The 12,017-nt window shown below is 39.1% G+C and overlaps 1 protein-coding gene across 2 annotated transcripts in view; it reads left to right on the top strand.

The window, feature by feature from the left end:
* The window catches only part of LOC126175175 (uncharacterized), a 137,694-nt gene that overhangs the window by 69,956 nt on the left and 55,721 nt on the right, over positions 1 to 12,017 (top strand). Inside the window, exon 2 of one of the 2 annotated variants that reach the window (XM_049921765.1) lies at positions 9,236 to 9,369. In XM_049921765.1, coding sequence (XP_049777722.1) covers positions 9,236 to 9,369 — 134 coding nt within the window. Of the gene's footprint in view, positions 1 to 9,233; positions 9,370 to 12,017 lie in introns of those variants that run through there. The other variant, XM_049921766.1, reaches the window with a different exon arrangement.

The raw sequence follows: 12,017 nt of genomic DNA, 5'->3' as shown, positions 1-12,017 counted from the left end.
AGCACGTTACGCGTTCCAACCGATTTGCTAACTACGTAGAATTTTTAACGCATTAATTCATTGCAAACACAAAATTATCTTTTACTTTCCGATGCAGAAATCTAACTAACTTGTGGTAGGCACTACCAGTACTATCTACGGTCGGGCGGATCGGATGATTACATTTGTGAATCTTAAACTGACCTCTCATCTTAGGTGCTTTGGCATTCATACTGATAAGCTCACGTGAGCCCCCGAGGCCCACCTCACGGCATAGAGGTTGTATAGGCTCGGTCAGCTGTGGCCGAGCGGTTCTAGGCGCTTCAGTCCGGAACCGCACTGCTGCCTGCGGTCGTAGGTTCGAATCCTGCCTCGGGCATGGATGTGTGTGATGTCCATAGGTTAGTTAGATTTAAGTAGTTCTAAGTCTAGGGAACTGCTGACCTCAGATGTTAAGTCCCATAGTGCTTAGAGCCATCTGAACCAATTTAGACTCGGTCAAACAGGGAGTGGCGAGTGCGCATGGGCAGGGCCCGTAGCTCCTCGCGGCCACAGCGTCATACATGTAATTTTAATTTATTACTACTTTACTGTCGACTCTACTCGCAACGCAGTTCGCAGACAGTATATACATATACTTGTGAATGTACCTTCAAAATTATATCATTGTACTGGTATGGCACATAGCTGAGGAGATACGTCACAGACATTTAGCTGTGTAAAAAATTAGCTTTAACAGTTATACATTGTCTATTTGTCTTGCGACAAATGCCCAGAGAAAATTTGTCTAGAACCGTTTATGAGAACGAGAGCACTTAGTGACTTTCAACAAATGTTACATGTCATTTAAAACGTTTGCGAAACTTTTTCTTGCTGACACCACTCACAAAATGATGAAAGGAGAAAGAGATTATCGCCAACTACATTTTCGCTCTTTATCAGTCAGACTTCAGCTTTAGGCATTACATTTTAATTTTTTAGTTATTTACTACCCAATCTATGCCCAACAGCCGCCTGGTCTCAGGCGCCTTGTCACGGTCCGTGCGGCTGTCCCCTTTTGGTGAAAGAGATGTTTTAAAGCTCTTCGTTACTTTTGGCGGGAGGGGGGGAGAGGATGACTTGACAATTTAATGTTACAATAACATAATTAACTTTTATTAGTAAAACAGAATAATAAAAACACAATTCATACAATATTTTTAGCTACTGTACAGAATAAAACTTTTTTTCAACCAGACAGATTTTGTTTCTTATTCTCCTAGATACAAAACAGGTTTCTACATGTCCTTATTCACACTAGGACTTGATATTTATAGAAATATTGGGATTCCGATGAATAGATATTATAAAAATATCATTACCCGCTCTTGATATATCGAAAAAGGTATCGATATTTTTCTTTTAAATTCTTGGTCTTCTTCTGAAGAAACACTTACTACTTCTATCAATCCCACAAATTCTGGAAACACAACCCTAATTTTCAGTCGGTCAAAACACACGTCAGATTATAGTATACCTTAAAACCGAACTTTTGGTTGATGAAATGGGCGTGCAGATTTGCTTAACAGGTACTTAAATTAAAACAACATTATTTAGATTGATACTTACAAATAAAGTTTGAAGTAAGTAAATTCATTGCCACAGCTGATGTTTTTAATTAAGGAACAAAGAAACCAACTGACAGTGTCACTAACTTTGAAAGTCACGATTTCCCTGTTTGACTGGTTTTGTACTAATCTAGCCAAACAAATCTTCAAATGATTTTTCTCATCTGTCGTCCACCCAGTAGTGTAGAACTTTTTTTGAAGTTCTTCCTTTATGCATCACATGTTTTATGGTATACAGTGTCATACATAGATTGTAATGGCTAGAATGTTGTGACTTTTCAAAGTTCTTAGTTTTCATGCTGTTTAGATATTGGAGTCATTACTTAAGTAACTTTCTTACTTGAAATTTCGTGGAAGATTAAAACTGTATGCCACACTGAGACTCAAACTTGTGACCATTGCCTTTGTGGGCAAATGTCCTACCAACTGGGCTACCCAAGCAGGATTCATGACCCGTGCTCACTGTAATGTCTAGAATTTTGTGACATTTTTTAAAATTCTTAGTTTTTGTGCTGCTTCATTCTCTATAATTTAGGTTTGACATTTAGAAATTGATACAGGTAAAAATCTAAGTCTGTCTACTTCTTTTCCATGTTCCCCACTCCTCCTACCTCACCCTGTGCCCCCACTTGAACCTGAGCCCACTGACAGGTTGTATATTTCTATAGTGCAGACAAATGTAAGTAATTTTGGATGAACCAAAGGATTAGTTGATTTGGGGTGTGCAAAATTAATGTGTCTTGTATAATGTACAAATCCATACAAAAAAAGAGGAAGTACTGGGAAAGGTGGCAATGTGGAAGGAATTAGGCACAAGTCTGAATAAAACACAGATTAATTTATTCCATATACTTATAAGCAAATAAATCCTTGATTAATATGTACAAGCACATCTATATTGTGTATAGTTCAATTGCTATATAAATACTTGCACAAACTTCCAGAGCTGACAATTCTATGGCAGTTATTCCATTCAGAGACTAGTCAGTGTATTAGTGATTATTTGGTATCATTCTGGCAGATCATTTATTAAACTTCTCAGATTTCACCTTTTTTCCTTTTCTAGATTTTGGCTAGACAATTAGTGGTGCACAACAACAGTTAGTCAATATTTTCACTGAAACGGGCTTTTATAATGTTCCAAATGCTGCAATACACATAAAAATAACTGAAGAAATTATCTTCACAGCACCACAGTTCATCTAAAGATGGTGTAATTCACCATAGTCTTCTACTTTACTATTAACTTGAATTATGCACTCTCTTTGATTCCAACAATTTACCATGGCCAGTACTTATGCTGTAATGGTCTTAGCCATTGAAAAACAGTGTTAAACTCCAATATACAGTGCTCACAAAATTTGTAGCAGTGGTAGATTCATTTACATAGTAGCTTATTTTTAGCCTTTCTTGGGAGAGCTGAATCATGTAGTGGGATATGCTTCAGAACTAATGTTATTGTGATTATCCATAATCTTGAAGAAAACTAGAGAGAGGTAAGGCACAGGGAATATAGGCAGAAAAATATGTACTGTGCAGAAATTCTTAGCAGCACTGTTGTCATCACATAATTGGGCTACACCTGAAAAGAAGCATGCAGAAACAAATTTTACAAAGTGTTCCATGTGAATACATGCACTGTTTTGCACATAGATTAGTTGGTAGTACACTACCCATAAATATAAAGTAGTTGACTGTTGTAATACTTAATAAGTTTCTGGTAGAATACAGTGTACAAAGAAAATTTGCTTTATTAGATGCAAACGGCACTTGTGAAATACTCTCCTTCCAGCACTTCTATCATTTTGTACTGCCTATAATTTATGAATGAACATGTTAGTTTATCCCATTCATTGTCAATATTCATATCCATAATAACTGAGTGCTGGATGCTGGACACCAAGCTCTTTTTAGGTTGAAATCTTTATCCCTGTTTATTTGGTTTTTTGATATCTTTGTTTCAGCTGACTACTTAATTATGCTGTTCGAGAAACTTACAATACTGGCTCCATCATATTTCATTTCCTGGCTGCATGTAAGGTATTGCTTGGTTATTTTAGTCAGGTGTATCAATGGTGCACTTTGAATCTCTGCTTGACTACTCTGATAGTTCGCACCAAGTTAGGAGAATCACATTTGCATGGACTGTGATAATCACTTGGCTTTCAATAACCAGGGTTGTCTTTAAAACTGCAAAGAAGACTTTTCATCTTAATTGAAGGAATGAAAGATGAAACCAATGTTTTAACATTAGTAAGTGGATGACACATTTGTGGTGTGTCTGCATGGAGCAAAGAAACCATAATGATTTCCTGGAACGTTTGAACTCTATCCCTCACAATATAAAATTGAGGATGGAACCTTTCCTTGACATGTTATTTAAGAGAAAAATGGTCAAATCCCTGTGTTGCAGTATGTATACACAGCCTGACAAAAAAGATGAAACACCCAGATGACATCCTCAGATGTTAGTGTATCTCTATATGCATACACACAACATTGATGGGTATATAAATGATTAGAGTTACAATTACAGGCTACCAGACTGTATTTGTGTTGTTTGTGTTTAATGTTATTATAAGGCGTGCTAAGGCCCAGAAAGGGCACGGATATTGTCAAATCTTGAGTGATCACTGTGAAATATGCAAAGGAGTCACTTACTGATTTGAGATAGTGTTAGCAACACCTGACATAGATTGAAAGGGGCATCATTGTAATTCTCCATTTGGATGGCTGGTCAAGTCACGCAATAGCTAGATTTTTTGAGAAATTTTAATGTGACAGTAGCCAGATGTTGGACTACATGGGAACATGGGCATAAGCACACTCGTCATCAAGGTTCCAGTTGACAGCTTCTGACTGCCACAACAGAGAATCAATATATTGTGCACCAAGCACATTGTAACCCATTCACATCGCTGGCTGCCCTCCAAGACCTAGTAATAAACACCAAGCAAATTCTTCTGTGTCATCCCACATCATGGGTTGGAGGCTAGCAGCAGCTGGTCTGGGGAATTACCATCCTATGCGCAGGCTGCTGTTAACACTGCAACGCAAACGGCTGTGTTTGGAGAGGTTCCTTGATAAGGAAGTATGGACTGCTGATAAATGGCATCAAATTGTGTTGAGTGATGAATTGTGTCTGAACACTATCGCAAGTCACAGGTGACCATGGCACCAACCTGGGAAGACATCCCACTGTTCTGTTGTTTTGGAGAGGCACTGCAGTGTTACTCCTAATGACATGGTATAGGAGGCATGGGGTTTGACTCCAGGTCACAGTGGTAGTGACTGATGCAACTCTGATGGCACAACAGTATGTCACAGACATCCTGCATCCTCATGTGTTGCTACTCATGTAGCACTATTGTGAAGCCATTTTTCAACAGTACAATGCTCTTCCACACATGACACTTGTTTGTGTAAATTGTGAGCATGATGTTGAGTTACTCCCATGGCCAACAAGATTACTAGGTGTATCCTCTATAGAACATGTATTGGACCAGCTTGAACATCAGCTCCATCCCAGAGCCAGTGTCTTGGACATCAGAAACCAGTTACAACAGTTGTTGGCCAGCCTGCCTCCTGAAAGAATAAGATGGCTTTCTGATGCCCATCCCTACCAAACCAGTGCATGAATCTAGGCCAGAGGAAGTGCAACATAGTAGTGATAAGTAGGCTCATACTGCCTAGTTCTTTATAAATTTGACTTGACTTTGTAATCACTGAAATAACATCACATGTCCTCTGAACCCATGAAGTTTCATTTTTTTCCTTCTCCCATTATGAGTGCTTCATTTTTTCTGTAACGCAGTGTAAAAAACCTATGCTCACTGACATCGTTGGCCACATCTTAAGTTATCGCTATCCATCACAAATAAATTCGATGCTAAAGACCCTAGTCCATAGAGCTTGAACACTTTTAGGCAAGGGGAGCCTCACTGAAGAATCACAACACCTCTGAATAATGTCCAGAAGGAATGGGTACTCTGATTGTCATACTGGATGGGCATTGCAATCAAAAATCATGAACGCCTGAGAGAGAGGTGGAGACATAGACAGAGGAAGAGAACCCAAGAATCCTTATCCACCTTATGCTGGCCCAATTTCCAGAAAGATTACTAGACTCCTACAGAAACATGGCATCAAGTGCAGCTCACAACCATCAACTAAGACAAAAAGTCCTCTTTGTAATGTTAAATATGATCTAGATCTCCAAAAGTTGTAGGTATTGCTTGTCTTATGTGGGGCAGACAATCAGAAATGTCAAAGAGAGATGCAAGGAACTTCAGCAACACAACTGACTAAAACAGCCAAGAAAATCAGCTATCCCTGCACACTGCCTCAAATATAATAATGAAATAAAATATGATGAGACCAGTTTTATGGTCTGAATGCTAAATTTCTTGAATAGCACAGTGAAGGAGTGTATCAAAAGAAGGATGTCAGGAGACCTAATAAATAGGGCTTCTTCTTCTTCATGTGCCGTCTCCTCTAAGAAGGTTGGCTGTCATCATGGCAATTTCTGATCTTGATTTGGCTGATCTAAGGAGTTCTGACGTTGAGCAGTTGTACCAATTTTTTAAATTGTCAATCCAGGATGTCCGTCTTCTACCCCTCGTTCTCTTCCCACAAATTTTCCCTTCTAGTATTATTTGCAATATTTTGTAATTTACTCCCCTAATAACATGGCCTAAATATTGTAGCTTCCTTACTTTAATAGTTTTAATTAATTCTTTTTCCTTTCCCATTCTTCTTAGGACATCTTGATTAGTAATCCTCGACACCCAACTAATTCTAAGTATTCTTCTATATGCCCACATTTCAAAAGCTTCTAAACTGTTCATGTCCTTCTTTTTCAATGTCCACACTTCCATTCCGTATAGTAATTTTGAGAATACATAGCATCTTAGCAACCTCATTTTTGTGTTTAAACAAATGTCTCTCGAACAGAATGCATTTTTCATCTTATTAAAGATACTTCTGGCCTGTCCTATTCTCGATTTAATTTCTTCTGAGCTTTCAATCTCCTCATTTACAATTGTTCCGAGATATTTAAATTTACGTACTTGATCGACTCTTTCCCTATTGATTGTAAGATTTTCTTGTTGGTGTGTTTTAGATATCACCATGAACTTAGTCTTGCTTACGTTAAGAGTCAAGCCAAATTCTTCACTTTTTTCTGCGACTTTGTCAAGAAGTAATTGTAGATCTTTGAGGTTTCCAGCTAGTAGTGCAGTGTCATCAGCAAACCTAACATTGTTAATGTTTAGCCCATTCACTTTAATGCCAGCTATTTCATCTGATAGAGCTGCCTGGAATATGTCTTCTGAATACATATTAAACAATAAGGGTGAGAGAACGCAACCTTGTCTCACACCCCTCTTTATTTCTATATCATTCGATAACTCATAGGGCTAGAGGTTTCAATTTACACAAGGGCTTGGGGTGTGGCACGCAATTTGTTAAGATCCCATTGGCTATCACAACCACCAGAGCTGGGAAGCTGTGACAGAATTTGGATGTCTTAGAATGTGATTGTGTGTCTGAAGAACAAAAGAACATCAAAGGGCGTAAGGGGATCAGGAATTGAACTCAGCAGTCAATAATGGTGCAAGATCAACAATAGTTCAGTCTAATTGGGAATCCAGGCAGCGAGCACACATAATAGCAAATATCACAGTGCATGAAGAAGATGATCGGATTTATCACAGAAATATTGTGGTCGTGATAACCCACAAGAGAGTATTTTGAATTACTGCATGTTATAAGTTTGATTAAATTGGAAGACAATAAAATAAATACAATGAGACTAAGCAGTTTATACGGTAGACAGTATTTTTAGCAGATCATGGAGAAGTAACTGTTATCAGCATCTGGTTCATTTGAAAACACAACAGACTCATTTTTACTAAACTGAAAGGTGAATGCACAGTTGTCCATGTACCGCATAGTGCAACACAATGCCTTGGAAAAGGCTCTCCATTGCAGACCATATCAAAATCATCACATTGATGGGACAAAACGAGAGACAAAGTGATGTTGTGAATATCGTTCATGTTAATCAAAGTGTCATCTCCAGACTGTGGAAAAAGTTCCAGAAAATGCATTCAGTAGCTGATTGACATTGTGAAGGCTGTCCATACAAAACTATGGCAACTCAGGACTGGTATGTAATGATATCTGCATGGTGACACTCTACAAAGAGAGCAAATACTCTGTGCCACAAAGTTCGAGAAGCCACAGCGGTTACTGTGAGTACCCAAACTGTGCGCAACAGACTTCAGGGGTTTGTACAGCTGAAGACCTCTCAAGACCCCACCTCTCTGTCAACATCACATTGTGTAAGATGGGCTAGAGCACATGAACATTGGATACAAGACCATGGGACCAAAATGCTGTTCACAAACAAAGCTTGAATAGGCTTGCACGCTGATGACAATGCTGTACACATGTGGAAGCTAAGGAGGGAATGCAATCATCCCTCAATGACTGTGTAACATCACCAACAATCCAGTGGCTTAATCATATTCTGCGCAGGTATCATATATGGCCTCTGCACATCACTTGGTCCAAATTGAAGGGAACACGACTGCTGCATTGTATGCAAACAACTTTCTCTGAGACATAGGGAATGGTTTTGCAGAGACTGTAGGGGAGGGGTTCACTCTATAGAATAACACATGACCTCATAGTGCAAGCACAATGTGTTGGTGTCTGATAGGACATGGGATCTGAAGAATTGATTGGTCAGCATGCTTAACAGGTATGAATTGTGCAGAAAAAGCATGGAGCTTTCTCAAAAGAGCAATTTCTAGTCATCAGCATCCTGCATTAATGATTGAAGCTCTCAGGAATCCTCCATTGAGAAGTGGGACAATATTGATCAAGAGGCCTGCAATGAGTTGCTAATGAGCAAGCCCCATTACCTTCAAGAGTGCCTGAGAGTTTGTGGAGGACCTAAACATTATTGAACAGTGCTTTGAACAAACCATTTTATGTTTTTTGATGTTGTGGGACATTGAAACGTTTTTATTTTTTCAAATAAAATGTTGTGGGACATTGAAATGTTTTTATTTTTTCAAATGATGTTGTTGATGTCGTAATTGGTTCATAGAGAACATATAGTGTAGTTTTCCTTTGTGTAATATTCTGTATTATCAAAAAATACAGTATAAGAGGACCTAAACATTATTGAACAGTGCTTTGAACAAAGCATTTTATGTTTTTTTCATGTTGTGAGACACTGAAACGTTTTTATTTTTTCAAATAATGTTGTTGATGTCGTAATTGGTTCATAGAGAACATATAGTGCAGTTTTCCTTTGTGTAATATTCTGTATTATCAAAAAATACAGTATAAGATGCCTATCTCATTTCAGGATATGAGAACCACTTTTCTTAGTGGCAAACATTGTCCTGACTTTCAGTATAGCAAGTAATGAATGTCAAGTGATATCATTATTTCATAAGTACCTGAAAGAAAATTTGTACAATGTCTTAGAGACACTGTTGTTTCTGAAATAAAACTAGGAGTAGGAGTGAATGACAGAAACAGAAATTCTGACACCTTTATATAATGTGAAAAACAGTATTACTCTATAATTTTGGATCCACTGGTAATATGATTATTTATTCTTTAATGTATAGAGTCGCAGATGCATCCTAAATTTGAGCGTAAGATGGCGAAAGTGGGTGATACCGTAGAGCTGAAATGCCATCCACATTGGAAAAATGGTCTTAGTAGTGGATTCAAGAAGCACAAAGCTACGTGGATATTCCAGGTAAATGGGAAAAAGTTATGTTGACTATATAAATATAAAACTTTATTTCTTTAGATCTGCCAGTAACTGAAATCAATGCATGGAAACAATTAAGCAACAACTCATACATCAAGTAGCAGATAGGCATGCAAAAAAGTAACTGAACATAGTACCTTGGCTTTTGACCATGTGTATTTGTCTGTGTGCACATACTGGGTGATCAAAAAGTCAGTATAAATTTGAAAACTTAATAAACCATGGAATAATGTAGATAGAGAGGTACAAATTGACACACATGCTTGGAATGACATGGGGTTTTATTAGAACCAAAAGAATACAAAAGTTCAAAAAAGTCTGACAGATGGCGCTGGACAGCAAAATGTCAGTGACTGCGCATGACAATCGTGTATAAAAGGAGCTGCAATGAGAGAGAGAATCAGATACACCAGCAGTCGCAGCATGTTGATGTTACCTGAAAAGGCACTTTTAGTGAAGCTGTGTTATCAGAATGGGGAATGTGCTAGTTCAGCGTTACGATCCTATCGCCGTAGGAAGGGGATTTGAACGGGTAAAGGTCCGTTGACAAATGCAGCTGTGGCAAGAATGATTTCGAAGTTTGAACCCACGGGTTGTTTCGACGATAGACCCCATAGTGGCCGACTGAGCACAAGGCGTAATGCTGCTGAGACAGTTCAGGAAGAAATGGAGACTGTAGCGGGTTCGTCTATGCACGGGGAAGTCAGCGCTCGTGCAGTCACACGTCGCACCGGCATTCCGTACACTACTGTTTTGTTGGCACTTAGGCGTACCCTCTGACGCTATCCGTACAAAATCCATCGGCATCATGAACTGTTACCTGGCAATATAGTGAAGCGGAGGGCATTTGTGGTGTGGGCGTTTCAAAAGATGGCGAAAGGTGACGACTGGTTGAGTAACGTGTTGTGGACCGATGACGCTCATTTCACGCTCCGAGGGTCTGTCAACGCCCACAACTGCAGAATTTGGGCTACCGAAAATCGTAAAACTGTCTTGGAAGCTCCATTGCATGACGAGAGAGTCACGGTATGGGTTGGATTTACCACATCTACCGTCATCGGGCCTTTTTTCTTCGAGGAAATGCTTGATTCTGGTTTTGTAACTGCTACCATGATGGGTGAGAGGTACGCCGATATGTTACAGAATCACATCATTCCCAGCCTGGTTGTTAAACACCTGCTGGAATGTATGATGTTTATGCAGGATGGCGCTCAGCCCCATATTGCTAGATGCTTGAAAGATCTCTTGCGCACGTCGTTTGGTGATGATCGTCTGCTCTGCCGCCACTTTCGTCATGCTTGGCGTCCCAGGTCCCCAGACCTTAGTCCATGCGATTATTGGCTTTGGGGTTACCTGAAGTCACAAGTGTATCGTGATTGACCAATATCTCTAGGGATGCTGGAAGACAACATCCGACGCCAATGCCTCACCATAACTCCGGACATGCTTTACAGTGCTGTTCACAACATTATTCCTCAACTACAGCTATTGTTGAGGAATGATGGTGGACATATTGAGCATTTCCTGTAAAGAACATCATCTTAGCTTTGTCTTACTTTGTTATGCTAATTTTTGCTATTCTGATCAGATGAAGTGCCATCTGTCACATTTTTTGAACTTCTGTATTTTTTTGGTTCTAATAAAACCCCATGTCTTTCCAAGCAAGTGTGTCAATTTGTACCTCTCTATCTACATTATTCCATGATTTATTCAGTTTTAAATTTATACTGACTTTTTGATCACCCAGTACATCTGAAATGCATGTTAGTAGATTCTCTTGCAGATCTTCACCTGCATTAATTACTTATGTGGATGTTTTATGTAATGGTTGGCTGAGACGTCCCTTATAGGCTCAGCTACCAAAATTATAATGGTTCTATGCTAGACTGTCTTACCATCATCTAAATGGGTAGGTGTTGTAGACAGCTTTCAAGCTGCATGAAGCATCATCCACAGCTATATCGACATAATGATAATAACTCCATATGGCTCAATAGCCTGGTGCAGATCTTTTGATTGGACACTATTTAGTCAGCTTGCATGTCCATAATGCACCTCAGCAGTCCTACTGTCGAAAAGAGATATACCGTTAAACATTACTATTGTTACATGATTTTTTATAGTATGGCTTAGCAGTATTTTTAATTTATACACATTAGGATTGTACCACCTAGCTATTTTTTAATATTATTTATACACTACTGGCCATTAAAATTGCTACATCATGAAGATGACATGCTACAGACGCGAAATTTAACCGACAGGAAGAAGATGCTGTGATATGCAAATGATTAGCTTTTCAGTGCATTCACACAAGGTTGGCACCGGTGGCCACACCTACAACGTGCTGACATGAGGAAACTTTCCAACCGATTTCTCATACACAAACAGCATTTGGCCGGCATTGGCTGGTGAATCGTTGTTGTAATGCCTCATGTAAGGAGGAGAAACGCATACCATCACATTTCCGACTTTGATAAAGGTTGATTGTAGCCTATCACGATTGTGCTCGTGTTGGTCGAGATCCAATGACTGTTAGCAGAATATGGAATCGGTGGGTTCAGGAGGGTAATACGGAACGCTGTGCTGGATCCCAATGGTCTCGTATCACTAGCAGTCAAGATGACAGGCAT

The sequence above is a fragment of the Schistocerca cancellata genome, chromosome 3 (assembly GCF_023864275.1).
Source record: "Schistocerca cancellata isolate TAMUIC-IGC-003103 chromosome 3, iqSchCanc2.1, whole genome shotgun sequence".
Classification (NCBI taxonomy): Eukaryota; Metazoa; Arthropoda; class Insecta; order Orthoptera; family Acrididae; genus Schistocerca; species Schistocerca cancellata.
The sequence above is the reverse complement of the archived record's forward strand: the minus strand, read 5'-3'. Positions and strand labels throughout refer to the sequence as shown.